This window comes from Aspergillus lentulus (assembly GCF_001445615.1).
Source record: "Aspergillus lentulus DNA, contig: Alt09, strain: IFM 54703, whole genome shotgun sequence".
NCBI lineage: Eukaryota > Fungi > Ascomycota > Eurotiomycetes > Eurotiales > Aspergillaceae > Aspergillus > Aspergillus lentulus.
The window spans coordinates 36,992-54,865 of record NW_028322117.1 but is presented as its reverse complement, the minus strand read 5'-3'; the positions used below and the strand labels follow the sequence as shown (position 1 = coordinate 54,865).

The window sequence follows — 17,874 nt, the reverse complement described above, 5'->3', positions numbered from 1 at the left end:
GCAAAACGGCCAGAAACACATCAAGAGTTGGCTAGAGGTGCCTGAGATTCAAACAGGTCCCAGCAACATAACGGGTTACAGCCAGCTAATGCTAAGGTCTGACTAGTTATAAATACTCTTCTGGTTCCTTTACTGGGTGCTTCTTAAAATGGGTTAATTCAGGAGCATAAATATTAATACTTAAAAGCTTTTCCATCATTGAAACTTGGCCTGATGGGGGCTTTGATACTTTCCTGCAAGAATGTTGATATAGTTGGAGCGAAAAGAGGCCGGGCCAAGGCTTAATCTGAAGGCTGGTATCTATCTGAGCACTGTCCTGATTTAATATTGATTTCATTAAAATGAATACTTGAACCAAGGACGACTGTAGCTAATGGCAACTAAAACTTTCCCCGTAAACCACCACGCTCCACAGCGCCCCAAAGGACAAACTTTGGCTCCAGTCCTTTCCCAGCTTTCTCGGCCTGCGCTAAGCCCTCCGACTCCGGCAGAAGTACCACGTTCCCCGGGTAGATCTTCCCCAGAAGCGCCAGAGCAACGACCGGGTCTTGCACGGGAATCACATGGAGACCGCCATTTTCCGCTGTCACGAGGCCGTTTGCTTCCCCTATCTCCAGGACGGATGCCGCGTCGTGGAACACGGTGGTCGTCGCGCTGTGCTTACCGTTGGCTGATGTCGCGGAGTCACTGGCTCTGGATGCCTGATAGGCGTAGCGATGGCCACGCGCGACCTGTCCCAGATCGACGGAGACGCATTTGCCGTTCTCGAGCTGCAGTTGCAATTCCAGCTGCCGGACCGTCTTCGACGACGAGGTCGAGTCGGCCGTCGGTGGAACGATTCCGATGCTGGCGCTTTGTACGCCGAGGGTTGGTGTGCCCCAGCCGTTGGCCTCGGGGTATCCCGCGGACTGGACCGCCGGAGGTTTCTCGGTACCGGCGGGGATCTCGATGCGAGGTGCAACATAGTAGTCCTGAATGCGGTAGTCGAAGACGATGTCTTCTGGGGGGTCGTCGACCAGCTTGGCGGGGATATACTGGAGAAGATGAAACGGAGTCGGTCCGCCGCTCAGGAAAGCGGGCAGGACCAGGCCCTGGGCATACTGGAAGCCGTAGCCGGGGCTGGCCTTTGGGGCCGTCAGGCTGGAACCAGAGAGAAGACCCGGGGCGAGGAGAGCCTGGGCGTGTTTGATGATTGCGGACTGGGTAACCCCCTTGGTCAAAAGGTGGGTGAGGAACTCTGCGCGCGATGGCTCGAGACGGCGGATGCCTCGCGCGGTGCGGCCGTCGACGGGGATGATCACGTCCTCGTAGTTCTTGAATGGCAGCAGAACATCCCGCAGAAGGACCATCTGATGCATGTACTCGTTGAACAGTTGCATCAGATGCGACTGGCTGCGACGGCCGAACATGAGGTCGACATTCGACGGGGTGAGGAGATGGCCCTCACAGGGGCTGCGGAGGTAGAGGTCAGGATTAAACGGGCCGCCCGTGTAGTCGCGTGCGTATTGCACGAGCGTCCGTCCAATACGTCTCGCCTGCTCAGCGATTTCTTGGCGGGAGTCATCGAGATTGATGTCGGGGAAGTGCAAAGTGGCCTCCCGGGTGTTGGTGTCGAGATTGGCGGCCAGGTTGTCGAGCAGCTGGGCCCGTGCCGGTCTTGCGTTCGGCGGATCTGCACCCAGACGGAAAACTACCGTATCCAACAGCGGTGCAAACCCTTCGACCAGTTGACGGGGGGTGTAGAGACCGGACTTGAGACCCCAGGCCTCGCGAGGGGTGCCCATGTCGTGCGCGCCGGCGTCAGGCCGGACGGTGATACTCTGGCCGACGAGGATATGGCCTGCGCCTCCGGCACTGAGACCGGACAGGCAAAATGCAGTGTCTGCGGTGGCTTTCATGGCTGCAGCTCTGATCATGTCGTTGTCAAAGACCAGCTGAAGGAGGATGATCCGAAAGAGACCAAGACTCGGGCGCATCGTGCCATGCCCTGCGTAGTTATACCAAGGGCTGGGGGAACGGACGAAAGCAGAACCAGGACAAAGTCGCCGTCATGTTGCGGAGGATGACAAATTGTGTATCCGATTGTCCCTTTCTGTGTGGCACGTCTCCGTCGTCCGTTTGCTTGCAGAGCCCAGAGGAGTGTGGATGGTCGTCCGCCGTCGGAGTCGGTGGTTGTTTGACGACCACCAACTCCGACGGCCGCAACCCAACCCCGAAAAACAGATTCCGCCGTCCAAGACACTGTTTTTCGAGTCATACGATGCAATGCAAATTCTGGCCAGCTAGACAAGGGCCGCGGCCCCAGCCAGGGCTACTCCAACCCGCTGAAGCTGGCCCACAATCCCCAGATCTCGGACCTGAAGGAGTTCTGCGGCATGTATCGCGACGACGACACCGAGAAGCCACGAGCCCGTCTGGATGTGCGATCCCTGCCATGGCAATACCAAAGTCACGCCGTCGGGATCAAAACCCGCTGTATTGAGACCATGGTCCAAGAGGTCATCTGCACCTTCGAGACTCATCGAGCCAATGGGTCGATCATGGGTGGTCGCCATCTCGAACAAACCGCAGAATTCGTCACAGACTTATTGCGAGGGGGATTTGACGACGAACTACCGAGGTCTTTGTGATCCGCGATTGTCATACATTCAAGCCTTGACGGTGGTTCGGTCTTTCCTGGATCATGTCCGCTGTGCTACGTCGAAAGCTAATGGTCTGTGACGGTACCGATGTAGAGTTCTACGATCTTACTAGTTGTGTTTTGGGCATTCTAATCGCGACTGTTTATGTGTTTACTCTTTATTCGTCTGAGACAATACAGCAGAAAAGGCATATATAGTGTTACAACAACCTATGATCCACGAAACAGGAGTTGTATTCAAAGAGCTTCCTGCACCGCATGTGTACCACTTATCATTAAATTGGCTTTACCGTCTAGACTTTAGCGCCAAGTCGCGGTAGTAAGTCCTGGGAAGTTTGCTGTCTCAATTACCTTCTCCAGCCTGGAAGAGCAGACATACAGCAATGCACATGTTTTACCTTCTTTCGACAGAAAGGATAGGGCACTTATGTCATTCGTTCGTTGGTATCATAGAAGCCTGCCCCTACAATTCTGGGTCACTGGCTTAGGTTCATAGCATAAACGCCTGATGAATCCATCTAGGCAGAAATAATTCAAAAAGTTTGTTCATAGCTACAGTTTTTCTTAGTAGAAAGGGTTTGAGAGCGATATGAGCAGTTTAGTCCTTTGGATTGCTATCTAGGAACAGGGGCATGGAACGGAGACATGGAACTATCTAGTCAACAATGTTCATTATATACCCTCTTGTTCTTACCATAGGGTGCTGCGACACTTGTTGACCCTTTCGGGGACGATGTTCCCGACGATCCTGCCGGAGCGCGCCGGAGAAACAAGAACGACGACCACCCTTCTCCGAGATCAAAAGAATCAGAACATGACAAGTTAAATACCCCTGGTCGCGAATATTAGGCAGTTCATCCTCCAGTAATTCCACACCTGCAGTGAAGATGAAGCACATTGTCGCACTCACCCTCAATGCTGCTCTCGTACTGGGCGTCGTTGTCATGCAACGGCGTGACGAGCCAGGGCAGGAGCACCCTCTCATCGACAGCTTTCGCCATTCCTCAAACACTGCACCAAAAGACGGTCTCATTCGCCAGTGCATCGCACCGGGCGTGGTCTGCGTCGACAAACACGCGGCCAACCTTCCTTATCCCTTCTGGCGGGATTCTCCAAACGGCACCTACACCACGAACCTGGCCGACATCGAGTTCAACGACGGCAGAGGCGAAACCAAGTCGACCTCCTGGGAGCATGTAGACCAAGCCGACTTTGTGGTTTTCGACGAGGAGCGGGGCCGAAAACTCCTCGGCAAGAACCCCAGCGTGGACTTTGTGTTCCCTTTCAATCCGGGGGCGCTGCATGAAGCCCCGACGTTCGTGCCGGGTCTGAACAAGATCTTCTTCTCGGAGCTGTCACCCATGCTGGAGCAGTTCGTTATCGATTTGAACGTCAACCCCCCCACCCTGTCCGAATTCAGGGCCGATCCACCCATCTACGTGCCCAACGGCGGGTTCTACCACGACGGCCTGATCTACTACTCCGTGGCCGGCAGCAGCCACGAACACAAGCAGCGGCCGGGCATCGTCACCCTCGATCCCCGAACGAACAAGTCCTCCACGCTGCTGAACAACTACTACGGTCTGACCTTCACCGACTGCGACGATCTCATCGTCGACCCCGTCACTGGCTACGTCTGGTTCACCGTGCCCTACTACTCGTGGTGGCTGGAGGTGGCCGATATCCCGCCGCAGCTCAAATCGGCCACTTATCGCTTCGATCCCGCCACCGGGTCCACGGTCGTCGTCAATGACGAGATGCGCTCGCCCAACGGCATCGCCATGAGTCCCGACCGGAGACACGTCTACATCTCCGACACCGAGGCCGCGGGTCTATCGGCGCCGATCTCCATCGATCTGCCCAGCCCCGGCGTGGCCGGTATACTATACAACACCACCGGCAAGCGGACCATCTACAAGTTCGATCTCATCGACCATGGACACGCCATTGCCAACAAGCGTCCCATCCACTACGACGCGATCGGCACGGTACCGGACGGACTCAAGGTGGCCCGGAATGGATGGGTGGTGACGGCGAGCGGGAATGGGCTGAGTGTGATGGACGAGTATGGGGATATGATCGCGCGCGTGCAGACCAATTTCACCGTCAATAACTTCGTCTGGTCGGATGCGGACGACTATCGTGAGGTATGGATGGTAGGGCAGGGTGGCGTCGGTCGCGTCCGATGGGATCTCCAGGGTCAAAAAGCTGTTTGATAGTATACTACTCTGCTGGCGAGTGCCGGAAATGTGGAATGGATGAGCACCTGTATAGAAGGAAACGAATCAATTTCAACATCGTGACATGACATGGATATTACAAAGTCTTGTACTATTTCATCAATTGACCGAATTATCAACCCGACATATTGTATTACTTCTATTGAATGCCCGCGCGCTCCATCTCTAGGGAGGCGAGGGTGAACGCACTCGTCCCGATTAAGCTGTTCGTTGTGACTGCTCGGTGAGTATAATACTGTAGACACAAGCGTCAGCCAGAAAATACCGGATCTCGAAAGGGGACACAAACGGACCTCGTAATACGGCTTCTCTTCATGCAGGCTGGCAATGATGCTCGTCCCGAGGAAATCCAGGGTGTCATCCTCTTGCCTCCGCACGATAAAATGCTCAAGCACATCCTGGTAGAGAGCGCGCGCCACATCCGGCACGTCCTGATATCGCGCCTGATCACAGGAATGCGGCATCGCGTCCTGGGCCCGGAGATACGTCGATGCGCCGTGTTCTCCAGCCATCTCCGAAGACGGAGGCAAGTAACCCAGACGCACCCCCTTCGCCAGCACGTACGCAATCATGGCGCTGGCACTGGCTTCGACAAAATTCCCCTGCTCTCCTGGCCGATCCATCACCTGCCAGACGGCATAGCGACCGGTCTTTCGGGCGGAGTCCTGGACTGCGTCCGTGGTCGCTTGGGCGAGACGCTGAAAGATTTCGAGGATGCGTTGCACGGTCCCGTCTTTCTGCATTGCGGCGGGGTTGTCCTCGTACTTGGATGTGACGATCTCTAGGGTATCCACCGCGCCGATCAGATACCATGCCAGACTCCGACCCCATACAATCGGACTAGCACCGGTGATTGGGTGGGCCCAGGGAGCTTCTCGCGAGCCATCGTAACCGTGCTTGATCAGGCCCGTGGATGGCTCTATGCTCTGCTTGTAGAGAAGATCCAGCTGAAGCAGGGCGGAGTCGAGGTTCACATGTCGGTCGCCGTAGGTCATGCCGTACAAGGTGGCAAACGGAGCGAAGCCGTACATGCCGTCGCTGTACGAGAGATTGCCGTAAGGTTGGTAGGGAGGCGGGGGGTCGTCAAAGTACCAGTATCCCGAGTTCTCGTTCCGATACTGCTTGTCAAGAGATTTTCGGAGGGCCTCGAGTACGTTGCGATGAAGGGGCCCATCAAGATTCATCTCCCTGGATGCGTCAGTCAGGACTCATACGGATGATCGAGAGAGAGCTGGCACGAACATAATCGACCGACCGACACACAATCGATCAAGCGACAGATCGTGGGAGGACGCCGTCGCATTGAGGAGGTCCTCGATGTTGGCGTCTACGCTGCGACGGTGATAATCCGTCCATCTAGCGATCTCTCCGGGGTCGCTGGATTGGGCGATGGCTGCTCTGAGTGCTTCTTGGAATAATCCCTATGCATGTATGTGTGAATAATCCGTAGTTCCAACCATGCATAACGGTGCTGTACCTTTTGAATGACTCCCAACAGACCGTCGGCCAGATTGATTCCTTCGCCTCGCGCGATGACACTCTCCAGCATCCAGGTAGAGTGCTTCGGATAGCGGACGGCAGCCTGACCGGGCGTGTTGGCCAGAACCAGCGAGAGCAAACACGACAGTGGATGGAGGATCTTCATACTGCTGCTTTGGTGGAGGAGATCATGAAATCAAAAAATCATGAGCGTAGGAGGCGGATGGCCGTCGCTTTATGGCAGCCCTAAGATCGCCCGACTCCGGGCGGGGCCGCCCCTAAAAGACCGCCCCGGAGTTGGACGGTCTTGGACCTCGGAGTTCGGTGGTCGTTCCCGGCGGACAATCGCCGCAGCTTCCAAGTCCGGTCTTGGGCACCGTGGGTGCAATGATACTACCAATTCTCCTCTATAAAGGGTAATATATTCATCCTCTCAATCATTTGCATTCTTTGGTTCATCAAGTCCTAATAGACAAGCATCATGGCTGCTGAGTCGAACCAGAGTTCCAGCGAGACCCAATCGGTTTCGTCTCAGGGAGAATTTCCGAAAGGTGCGTCTCCTTATATGCTTCTGGTGAATTCGAAGGGGAGAAAACCCGCTCTGACTGACAGCAGGCACTTTCCCTGATGACGAGAAGATGCCCAGCCTCGAAGATGAGAATAGCACCAAGGACGACCATGTCTACATCATGGATACCCTCCCTCTTGCTCGCCAGATTCCCTTTATCCTGACTATCTGCTCGGCCATGTACACGAATCAGCTTGGACTGGGCCAAACAATGGACATCGTCCGTATTATCGGGGACTGGTACGGAATCACCAATAGCAACGAGCTGTCATGGCTGGTGGCCGGCTACAGCTTGACCATTGGCACCTTTGTCCTGATTGCCGGACGGCTGGGCGACGACTTCGGACATAAGGAGATGTTCATCATCGGCATGGGCTGGTACGCGCTATGGACCCTTGTCTGCGGTCTGTCGGTCTATTCAACGCAGGTTCTCTTCATATTCGCCCGTGTCTTCCAGGGAATGGGTCCGGCCGTGACGCTGCCCAACGCGATTGCCATCCTCGGCCAGTCATACGCCCCTGGACCACGCAAGAACATGGCCTTTGCATTTTTCGGCGGCAGCGCACCCTTTGGAGCCATCTCTGGCTTTGCAACTGGCGGCCTCTTTGCTCTGGCCTGGTGGCCGTGGGCATACTGGAGCGCGGCCATCGCACTCACTTGCCTGGCGGTGTTCTCCGCCTGGTCCATCCCTCCCCAACCGCTGAGTGTTACATCCAAAACCCTGACGGTCCGTCAGAAGATCGCACACCTGGACCTTCCAGGCTGCTTTACTGGTGTGGCCTCTCTGGTCTTGATCAATTTCGCGTGGAACCAGGCCGCCGGGGTCGGATGGCAAGAGCCATACATATATGTGTCCCTCATCCTGGGATTCTTCTTTGCAGCGGCCTTCTTTTGGGTCGAACTGCACTGGTCAAAGGATCCCATCCTGCCGCTTGCGGCTTTCAACTCGGACATTGCCTTTGTACTGGGCTGCACCGCCTGTGGCTGGGCGACCTTCGGCATCTGGGTGTATTATGCCGCCGTCTTCGTCATGGAGTTAAACAAAGTCAGCCCACTGCTTCTTGCTGCCTGGTACAGCCCAGTAATTCCCTCGGGACTCTGCTCGGCCCTCGCAGTGGGGAAGCTTCTCGGCCGCATCTCAGCCGCATGGGTCATGGTCATCGGTATGATTGCGTACCTGATCGGGTCGATTCTCATCGCCACCATGCCGACGCACCAGATCTACTGGGGCAATTTCTTCTGGAGTGTGCTCATCATCTGCATTGGCATGGACTCATCCTTCCCCGCCGCGACGATCATCTTCTCAGATGCCGTGCCACCCAAGTACCAGGGCATCGGCGCCAGTGTGGTCATGACCATCGTGAACTATAGTATTTCGCTGGGACTGGGCTTTGCTGGGACGGTGGAGCGGGAGGTCAATAATGGGGGCCACACCTATGATGAAAAGAAGAAGGGGTATCGCAGTGCATTCTACTTCGAGCTTGGGTTGGCCGGTTTGGGCCTGGTGTTGAGTCTTGCCTTCTTGGTTAAGGATCACTTCCGCAAGAAGGCTAAGAAGACTGCTACTGCGTCTCAGGCCCAGAGTGCTTAATGGAAATTCTGCAAGTGGGGGAGGGGGGAGGGAGGGGACGAGGAAGCGATGGGAATACTGTTGAACTTACTAATCTACCAAAAAGATGTTGGGATTTTGAGACACGAATTCGGTCATGGTATAGCCATCTTTCCTGAGCAACAGATGTAAGGAAACCAGTCGGACTCTAGTATTCCCACAAGGCCAGAAGACCGACAGTACCGCACGATGCCTGGCATCTTGCGAATCCGGACCTATAGTATCACACACGGCAGACTTGCTTACAACAGATACTTAAGGCTAACGAGCGCTCAACCCTACTCAGAGATATGGCACATAGTACGAGAAAGACATAAAAGCGTTCATTCGACTACATAAGCTACCTCATCCCATCACTCAGGGAAAGTTCGACCGCTTCCACTCCGGGTCGCTATTGAGACAGTTATCGCGCACACTCTCAACGAACGACGTAAAGTCAGGTCTTGAGTACCGCTTCAGGAGCTCTTTCGACCTCCGAGTATCCACAGTACTGCGATCATGGACCTGATTCGGATCATCCTCCGGCCACGGCTTCGCAGGATCGATCTTCCGGAACACGCTCAACCAGTTGTTGAAGTTGAAGGGGCCGGCAAAGGCCAGAAGGCGCTCATTCTGCACAGACTGCACATCCTCCTCTGTCAAGCCCGCAGTATGCAGCAGAGCCATGTCGGTGGAGTCGACAAAGTGCCGGGGAATGATGGTCTGCAGGGGCTTGTAGTAATTGACAGGGTCATCAAAGAACTCCTTCACCCAGCGGCCGGTGCTGCCGTTCTGCTTTGCATGGATGATTGGGCCGACAATAAAATCCGGTAGGATGGTGTTGGCGACGAAGGCGGGCTTGTTTTCCTGGGCGAACTTTCAGAACTCCCGCTCGGTGGAGGTCTTCAGGGCGGCGTAGACGTCCTAGCACCGCTCGGGGTCGTACGGCGCCGGTCGCCACGCCGCTCAATGCCGCTGTCATTCCAGGTGCTGGCGTCGATGTGGATCTCCTTCTCCGGCTGCGGAGTCAAAGCGGCAATGGCGCTGCTGGTCAACACGAAGCGCTTGACGCTCGGTTCCTTGGTGGCGCTGCGCAGGAAGCTGCGGAGGGCCTCCAGCATGGGAGTGATGACCTTTTTGGGATCGCTACCGAAGGACAGGTCGCTGGTCACATGGGCGATGGCATCCACGCCGCGGATCGCGTCGTCGAAGGCGCCGGGAAAGGAGATGTTCGGCACCACCACCGTCTCGAAGGAGGCGTCGGGATAGCGTTTCGAGACCGCTTCCGTAATCCAGTCCGCCTTATCCTGGAATTGTACAGTCCCTCGAAGCTTGTAGCCGAGGTTGAGGGCGAGGTGAGAGGCCAGGAAGCCATTCACACCGGTGACCAAGACGAGGCCACCAGAAGGGACAGTGGTAGGCGCAGTGGAACCCATGATCGAGTCTCCACTGATTTTTGATTGGGGTAAGAGAAGAAGCGACTGGCACGATGTATTTTGGAGTGTTCAGTATTCTGGTTGACTTGGGTCTGCCAGTCGACGAGACATGGCTTAATATAAGTGCGTGATACCTGATAGTAGCATTTTTAGATAAAAAGCCCGTAACGGTCGATTTGCTGAAGAATACAGAAATACAAGTTCAGCAGATATACAACTCCAGCAACCGCGTCCTAGTGGTGGACATGGCTGCTTCTGTACTCCGGCGATGTCCAAATCCGATTGTTCGTTAGCCCCGGAGATGGAACCACCTCCCGCAATCCCGACATGATTCCTGAAGTCCCCGTCAGCTAAATCTGATTTTGTCTCCGGTTTGATGGTTCATTTGCTTGGAACTCCGTACGCACCGGGAAGCTTCTTCTTCGCACTTCTACAGCGCAACCCGTCGTCGCAGCTGGTACACGACAGTACGCCACGGGAATGCGGATGCCGTAACTGATGTGTACCCAGGTCCATACGCGGGGGACACGCAGCTGAATCCATCACGCCCATAAATTGATATTACCTAGCTGCATACTCGGGCCATCTGTCAATTTCAGTTCTTCATTTGAGAAATGATGTTCTGGTCTGTTCCGGTTGCTCTGCTCTCTGCCCTGGCGGGCGCCTTTCTCCACGGCCAAGCACGGAACAGCACCTTCGACTATGTGATTGTCGGGGGAGACACTGCGGGAATCCCCATAGGAACACGACTGGCCTAGGCGGGATACGAGGTGGCCATCGTCGAGGCTGGAGGCTGGTATGAAGACTCGAAACCCATCATCTCCTCCACTCCAGCCATTGGGTTCGCGAACAATGCTGCCAACGACTGGGGCTTCATGGTCGAGCCCCAGCCGGGTATGGGGGAAAGATTCTTCGGCTATCCCCGTGGAAAATGCATGGGAGGCTCCAGCGCACGCAAGTGAGGCACTCCGGTCATTCACCTTATCAGAAAGCTTCCAGTGCTGACAGATGATAGTGCAATGATCTACCAGAGGTACTGATCTTCCCGTACGCACTTCAGTTGGTTCAAATTCCTCCCGGCAGACAAATTTGCCAATGACCAAATCAGTGGAGAGCTGGGCAAGAACAAGGAGATCGGTCCGTATAGATCTCACTAGGAATCGCGTTGAGTGATACTGAGGCTTGCTGTAGCAGTGACTCAGTGGTACAGGACGATTTGAAGGTTAAGTTTCCTTGAAGAGATGAGGTATCATTGGTATTTCTTTGGCATGGTGGGAGCTATAATTCTAGCAATTTCATCCTTCTTCATAGTCTTGCAGCATATGGGTTACTATCGCAGGTCGTACTATCAATAAGCCTCTCATCTCTTCCGGTTTCCAATCTTCTCCAAACGCGATCTTCTAGACCGTCTGTAGTCACTCAGTGTGTCTGCTATAAAGAGATACAAGGTTCAGTATATATACCATATATCATCAACGTACTGGCCCAACAGCACTTCACATGCTCCATTTGAATCCGAACCATAACTATGGCCATGGTCAATGCTGTGAATTCTAAACCTGAGTGTCAGCCCTATCCACACGGTATTTCCCCTCTCACGGAATTGTCCACTAACTACTTACGCAAGCCAAGCCTAAGAGTATCATCCACTGCAGATAAGGCAGGTTCCGCTAGAATCAGGGAAGTTTCCAGGCACTTACATACCCTTATTCGCCCCCCAGTGAAGATATTCATATACCAGTGCATTATACTGAAGATATCCGATATAAAGGAGATATCTGAATAGTAGATCTCTGGATCCCCTCCGCCTTGGAAGGCAGTAACTGACAGGGATCATGCATATCGGCTAGAAACAATAGAGGAGGGCAGCAAATCAGTCACCGTGCCTCTGGACGATTGTCATAATCTCGATCCTTAGTACATGCCCAACCAAAAGCGCATTGGTGCTATGCTGATGGCTTTAGTGAGGTGATGACGGTCTCGGTCAAGAAGTCATGTCGATACTTCCCATACATGTCTCCTTATGAATAATGAAACCGCAAGTTTGCATGAGGGATATCCGATCCGCCAATTAGACACATGGTGTAAATTGCCGAGCTATATATTCAAGTCGCCAAGCTTTAGGGGTCTTTATAGCAGTAAATGACTGGTATTAAAGAATGGGACGGTGAGACAGGAAGTCTTGGGTCGCATTCTCTTCGGGTCTCCAAGTATCAGCCGGATATTAAGGAGAAAATAAGGATTGATAAGGTCTGATGATCGGCGATTTACTCGATGAGTGGTTCTTTTTCTTGACTCACTGCGGAGTACTTGTATCACTTCTCTTACAACTCTCCAGTAAGCGACTCCACTCGGTTTCACTAAATCCAGGGTCTGAAACTAGATACGGGGCGCCGATAGATTCCGCGCAGGATCAACGAACCTCGTCGACACGTGATTTATGTCAACACAATAGCAATACGACGTGAATAATAAGCAAAATGGACCCTGCAGACCAGACTAGACGCGGATTCCTCTATCAAGCATCCGGAGGCGCAGGTCGACCTCTTCATCATATCCAGGCCTGCCAGCCCTCTTGGCGTCCAATCCCAGCATATGTCACGCAGACAAGAATCAACATATCCTCAGTAATATATAAGTATGTTGGCTGGTGGGGACAAGGCACGGGTTGACTGGACCCTCGCACTCAACCTCTTGTAGACGGCCGGTGGGCCCAGCCAAGCCAACCCCTTCGGCATTCATCTGGCTCGTAGCGATGCTCAATAAGCCTTGTGGAGTGGTTATGCTGATTGGTAAAACACCATGGAGATGTCTTCAGACAACCGAGGTGTTACCTCTCAAGTTAAGCCTTGCAGACGGGATACGATGTAACCTCCTGTTTTGGTTGTTCTCCGTGTTCAATTGCCAGGTTTTTTCTGTGATATCGACTGCTTCAGTTGTCAGGATATCTATAAATATGAGGATGACAGCGTGCCTGACAGTATCAGCATCAGCATCATAAGAGCAAAGCGCAAGAGCAAGAGCAATCTTCATCCAATCGTCCATTATGAAACTCACTGCTCTCGCTTCTGCCATTCTGGCCCTTGTCCATGGCGCTCTGGCTCTTCCTGCCAAAGCCCCAGCTCTTGATATCACCCTGAGCCAGGTCAACAACACCCGGATCAAGGCTGTGGTCAGGAACACCGGCAGTGAGAAAATCACCTTTGTACACCTCAACTTCTTCAATGATTCTAGCCCTGTTAAGAAGGTTTCTCTTTACCGGAATGGTATCTCTCTCCCTTCCCCGAAAAGTCTCCCTGTCGCCGAGGAAACATCACTAACCTGAGTTCAAGCCACCGAGGTTGAGTTCACCGGGATCAAGCAGCGACTCCGCAGCGATGGCATCTCCAATGAGGCCCTGACCACCCTCGCACCCGACGCCACCTACGAGGACGAGTTTGACATCGCCAGCACCGCCAATCTCACCCAAGGCGGCCCCATCACCGTCCGCACCCAGGGCTTCGTCCCCATGACCATGAACAACAAGATCACCGGCTACATCCCTTATTCCTCGAACGAGCTTGAACTCGAGGTCGACGCTTTAAAGGCTGCCGCTGTGCACGCGAGAATCAAGCCCCTCGATCGCCGCACAAAGATCACCTCATCCTGCACTGGCAACCGCGCTGCAGTCCTTAACACAGCCCTTCGTAACGCCGCCTCAATCGCCAGCAAAGCCGCCAATGCCGCCTCCTCGGGCTCCTCCGCGCTCTTCGCAGAGTACTTTAAGTCAACCTCCGGCGATATCCGCAGCACTGTCGCCGCGCGCCTCAAAGCCGTCGCCAGCGAGGCCTCGTCGAACGGAGGTGGCTCAACCACCTACTACTGCTCCGACCCCTACGGCTACTGCGACTCCAACGTCCTCGCCTACACCCTCCCCTCCACCAACGAGGTCATTAACTGCGAGCTCTTCTACACGCTCCAAGGAGTGACGAATGACTGCCACGGCCAGGACCAGGCCACCACCATCATCCATGAGTTCACCCATGCCCCTGGTGTGTACCCGCCTGGCACGGAGGATCTGGGCTATGGATACAGCGCTGCTACGGCGTTGAGTACTAATAATGCGCTGAACAATGCGGATTCGTATGCACTGTTTGCTAACGGTACCTCCTCCTTTTGCGCTTTGACTGCCTTTAGCTAACATCAACTAGCCGTATACCTCAACTGCCAGGGGCAGACAGGGGGACAGACAATGTGGGGTGGCAATTCTCAGTCAGGACAGACCGAGCCAGGTACGCAGACAATGTGGGACGGCAATTCTCAGTCAGGACAGACCGAGCCAGGTACGCAGACAATGTGGGACGGCAGCTCTGAGCCAGGACAGACCGAGCCAGGTACGCAGACAATGTGGGACGGCAATTCTCAGTCAGGACAGACCGAGCCAGGTACGCAGACAATGTGGGACGGCAATTCTCAGTCAGGACAGACAGAGCCAGGTACGCAGACAATGTGGGACGGCAGCTCTGAGCCAGGACAGACCGAGCCAGGTACGCAGACAATGTGGGACGGCAATTCTCAGTCAGGACAGACCGAGCCAGGTACGCAGACAATGTGGGATGGCAGCTGTGAGCCAGGACAGACAGAGCCAAATGCACAGACAATGTGGGATGGCTTTTATCAAGAATAAATAGCATTCAGTCTGGTGTATCAATCATTCTCCTGCTTCTCATGATCGTACCATCGTAAGCATGAACATAACGTAGAATGCCAGAGGCGCAATCGATCACACCCTCTGACAATTTCCTCCTGCACACCACTACTACTACCTGCAAGTTTAACCATTAACATGTTATCCATTTCCACTATAGTAAATTATATACGGCCATTACAACATCACTGCGCATAGAATAGTATGTACATATGCATAAACTTAAATGTGTAGCTATGGGCTCAAGCAGAATAGCCTTAGACATTATGTAAATCTGCCAATGCAAAGAGAATCATGTCATTCCTAGAGGGATATGGCTTCTAATATATATACTTAGAACGTACGAAGTCCAGTCACCACAGAATCACTCAACCACTGATCACCCATGCTTACCTATGCTGCTGGATAGCATTGCTCAGCTTACCTTCACTCATCCTCACTCACCCGCACTCACCCTGCAGTTTAGTGTCTCTCACTCTGAGTCACTCATTAGGCAGGAGGCCTTCAATGGCGCATTATGCATATAACTTCTGTCGCATTGATAATACTGGCTTAAGTACTCCGTACGGCTAAGCGGACGGGAAGCCCTGTTTTCCAGTCCCTATGGTCGTATGTGCTAGATTGAAAGCAAATACAAAATATAGCATAATATTAACAAGTTGGCCAATGAGACAAGAGATTTTCTGTTGTGTCTGGTACTCTGGTTTCACATTATCAATTCGAGTCGCAAACAGTAGCATGAAATTCTCGTTTCATGCACTGGTTTTACTTCTGGCACATCATCCCTCATTTAAAATACCCCACCTACCAGGAGGATGCATTTTCAATGGCACAGACACGGTAACTGGATTGATTTGAGATTGAACCTCGGAATCAAGAGTTGAGTCTGCTGGCATCATGTGATTTCTGCTTATCGCCTTATCACTTCGCACCCTTATCATCTTATCGCTAGACTGCAGCAATTTTGAGATTCTCTGATGGCTCCGTCTACCTTGATGTTCCATCAATCAACGATCAATTCGAAATGACGAGCCTCCAGAGTCTTCCGGCGGAGGTTATTCTCCGAATCTTCCAATTGTTGGATAACATCGACGATGCGCTCCGTCTGGGACGTTCCTGTCGTCAGCTGTGTCGTATCCTTGACCGTCCAGGTCATCGGCACACGATCATGAAGTCGATTATTGTAGGCTCCAGTCTCACAAACACAGGTCTTTAATAAACGATTGACTCTTCATAGCAACGCTCGGAATATCACAAACACGACCTCCAGCTCTCCCAACTGACGCAATTCCATGCGGACTGCACTGAAATCTACGCTACACAACCGCGGCTGCCAATGTCCCGCCGACCGGACACGGACATGGTCAAGTCGTTTCATGAACCGTCAGCAGATCTCCTCGCATCGCCGCTGGTCGTGGCGGAAATCGTCACCAGGTGGCATGCAATGAAGGTATTGTTTGATATCTACTGCAAAAAGTCCGTTCGCTCGTCGTATCTGGCGGACTGGGAGACATCATGGAATTACTCTCCAGAAATCGCCGGGAAAGATGAAACCGCTGGCCCATTTACTAAAGATATTTGCGAATCTTTTGCGCAACTTCCGCTGCAAGAGAAGCAGCTGGCCTACGAGCGATTTTACCGTGCTCTCACGGCCCATTGGGTCGCCGTGGAGCTGACCTGGGTGATCCGGGTCTCCAAGCACAAAACGGAGAGAGAGTTCAACCGGTGGGAAAGGAAAGTCTACGATCGATGGTCCAACAACCCAGGACGTTCCCTCGAGGAGAAGCTTGACATCTTTGAGGTTCTGGACTTTGTATGGTACTTCCTGGTGAGCCAGATATTTGACCACTCAGGAACTGTTGCCGACTGGATTGAGGTGACGCCGGAGTCTGCGACGCCGCACGGCTTTTCTCCTCTCGATCTATACGTTTCGCACATGGGGGGCTTAAGACATCCCTCCCGATTGCAACTAGATTTTCACGAAGCGCTCGAAGACGACTGCACGGGTATGTTTATAGACGATCTGCGATCCATCATCCGTCCACCTCACGTGATCGAACTTCTGCTGCGATTAGCCTGGGATCCAAAATCCCAGTCCGGCTTTGACCGGCCGCAATATGTGCGCAAGCTGGGCGTCTTGGACCAGACTTACCAGTGGCAACAAACAGAGGCAGACGGGTTTCGGACATACCATGTTACCATGTATGACATTGATCTCCCGGATAGAGATATTCTGTCGAGCCTGACAGCTACTGCATTTCGTGCAAAAGCCGAGGAATTGTGGCATTTAACCACAGTGGACTATACCGACAGCACAATGAACGAAATGCAATTGGAGTTATGCAGGGAACAATGGGAATGTTACAAGGAGGATTCCTGGGATACCGAGATGAGAGGGGAGATTTTCTTCCGCCAAGAGACACAGATCCAACTATTTGAGCGCATAATCGACCTTGAGGGGTAACTGTTAGCCAATCGATCAAGGTCCTGATTATGACATTTCATTTTACACGCCCGTTAGCTTCACCTGTATGGCGGATGCATCCGCACAGGATCTCCCGCTCCCATTATACTCGACCATGATCGTGTTGGAGAGCTGCAGTCATTCCATCCGACGATCTCAACCGAAAAAATTGACGGAGTATGGACGAGTGCAGGATGTGGGAACGACCTGTTCTAGGGATCACCGATGGGAATTCGTGGAAAGGACGGGTTGACGGATGCGAGCCTGTATCAAGACGGAGATTAGCAAGCAGCATATAAGAGAGGAAAGGATAGGCCACTGTGATGATTGGAACAAAAAGAATCTAAATTCGACGAGAGGCCTGATTGCAGATTTGTAGGGTTCCCCAGAGGCTCAGTGGGCAGGATGCAAACCGGAAGGAAACAAGGAACACCCAGCGGAGTAGAGGTTGCCGAAGCTCATCACACGCCGTAGATTCATGAGAAGCGAAGAGGGCTTGGGCCTATATAATGATGGAGATATTTCAAGGTGCAGGACGGCACAACACAGGAGACGGGGCAAAGACACATTGGCGAAGAGGCGAGAATCCCACGCAGACTATTAGGGTGAATAAAAAGACGAAGAGGAAAGGAGGGAAGGAAAAGGATTGCCAAGTGCCAGCGGAGGGGTGAAATTTGTCCTCAGCGACAGATTGATGGCAGGAAAGGAAAAGTCATCAAGTCGCCAGGAAGGAAAATGCACAGCTTGGTCATGATCCATCCACTCCAGCTA

The 17,874-nt window shown here is 53.2% G+C and overlaps 9 protein-coding genes across 9 annotated transcripts; 5 read left to right on the top strand and 4 right to left on the bottom strand.

Annotated features, from left to right (window-relative positions):
* Positions 1–380: 380 nt before the first annotated feature.
* ALT_4866 (uncharacterized protein) lies at positions 381–1,976 on the bottom strand (the record flags this gene model as incomplete). The annotated part of the gene is made up of 1 exon (XM_033564302.2): positions 381–1,976. The coding sequence occupies one exon, from the start codon at positions 1,974–1,976 to the stop codon at positions 381–383; it is 1,596 nt and encodes a 531-aa protein (XP_033420193.2).
* Positions 1,977–2,282: 306 nt separating this feature from the next.
* Positions 2,283–2,555, bottom strand: ALT_4865 (uncharacterized protein; the record flags this gene model as incomplete). The annotated part of the gene is made up of 1 exon (XM_033564303.2): positions 2,283–2,555. One exon carries the CDS (start codon positions 2,553–2,555, stop codon positions 2,283–2,285), a length of 273 nt encoding a protein of 90 aa, XP_033420194.2.
* Positions 2,556–3,528: 973 nt separating this feature from the next.
* ALT_4864 (SMP-30/gluconolactonase/LRE family protein) lies at positions 3,529–4,857 on the top strand (the record flags this gene model as incomplete). The annotated part of the gene is made up of 1 exon (XM_033564304.2): positions 3,529–4,857. One exon carries the CDS (start codon positions 3,529–3,531, stop codon positions 4,855–4,857), a length of 1,329 nt encoding a protein of 442 aa, XP_033420195.2.
* A 163-nt stretch (positions 4,858–5,020) lies between these two features.
* ALT_4863 (putative glycosyl hydrolase family 88) lies at positions 5,021–6,526 on the bottom strand (the record flags this gene model as incomplete). The annotated part of the gene is made up of 4 exons (XM_033564305.2): positions 5,021–5,116; positions 5,175–6,069; positions 6,124–6,302; positions 6,359–6,526. 4 exons carry the CDS (start codon positions 6,524–6,526, stop codon positions 5,021–5,023), a joined length of 1,338 nt encoding a protein of 445 aa, XP_033420196.2.
* Positions 6,527–6,841: 315 nt separating this feature from the next.
* On the top strand, positions 6,842–8,519 carry ALT_4862 (MFS transporter; the record flags this gene model as incomplete). Its single annotated transcript, XM_033564306.2, has 2 exons — positions 6,842–6,911; positions 6,976–8,519. The coding sequence occupies 2 exons, from the start codon at positions 6,842–6,844 to the stop codon at positions 8,517–8,519; spliced, it is 1,614 nt and encodes a 537-aa protein (XP_033420197.2).
* Positions 8,520–8,894: 375 nt separating this feature from the next.
* Positions 8,895–9,952, bottom strand: ALT_4861 (aldehyde reductase II; the record flags this gene model as incomplete). The annotated part of the gene is made up of 2 exons (XM_089599816.1): positions 8,895–9,300; positions 9,438–9,952. 2 exons carry the CDS (start codon positions 9,950–9,952, stop codon positions 8,895–8,897), a joined length of 921 nt encoding a protein of 306 aa, XP_089455693.1.
* A 614-nt stretch (positions 9,953–10,566) lies between these two features.
* On the top strand, positions 10,567–10,914 carry ALT_4860 (uncharacterized protein; the record flags this gene model as incomplete). Its single annotated transcript, XM_033564308.2, has 2 exons — positions 10,567–10,656; positions 10,711–10,914. The coding sequence occupies 2 exons, from the start codon at positions 10,567–10,569 to the stop codon at positions 10,912–10,914; spliced, it is 294 nt and encodes a 97-aa protein (XP_033420199.2).
* Positions 10,915–12,998: 2,084 nt separating this feature from the next.
* Positions 12,999–14,618, top strand: ALT_4859 (putative metalloproteinase; the record flags this gene model as incomplete). Its single annotated transcript, XM_033564309.2, has 3 exons — positions 12,999–13,218; positions 13,285–14,094; positions 14,143–14,618. The coding sequence occupies 3 exons, from the start codon at positions 12,999–13,001 to the stop codon at positions 14,616–14,618; spliced, it is 1,506 nt and encodes a 501-aa protein (XP_033420200.2).
* A 1,045-nt stretch (positions 14,619–15,663) lies between these two features.
* On the top strand, positions 15,664–17,103 carry ALT_4858 (F-box protein; the record flags this gene model as incomplete). The annotated part of the gene is made up of 2 exons (XM_033564310.2): positions 15,664–15,822; positions 15,877–17,103. 2 exons carry the CDS (start codon positions 15,664–15,666, stop codon positions 17,101–17,103), a joined length of 1,386 nt encoding a protein of 461 aa, XP_033420201.2.
* Between the last annotated feature and the right edge of the window lie 771 nt (positions 17,104–17,874).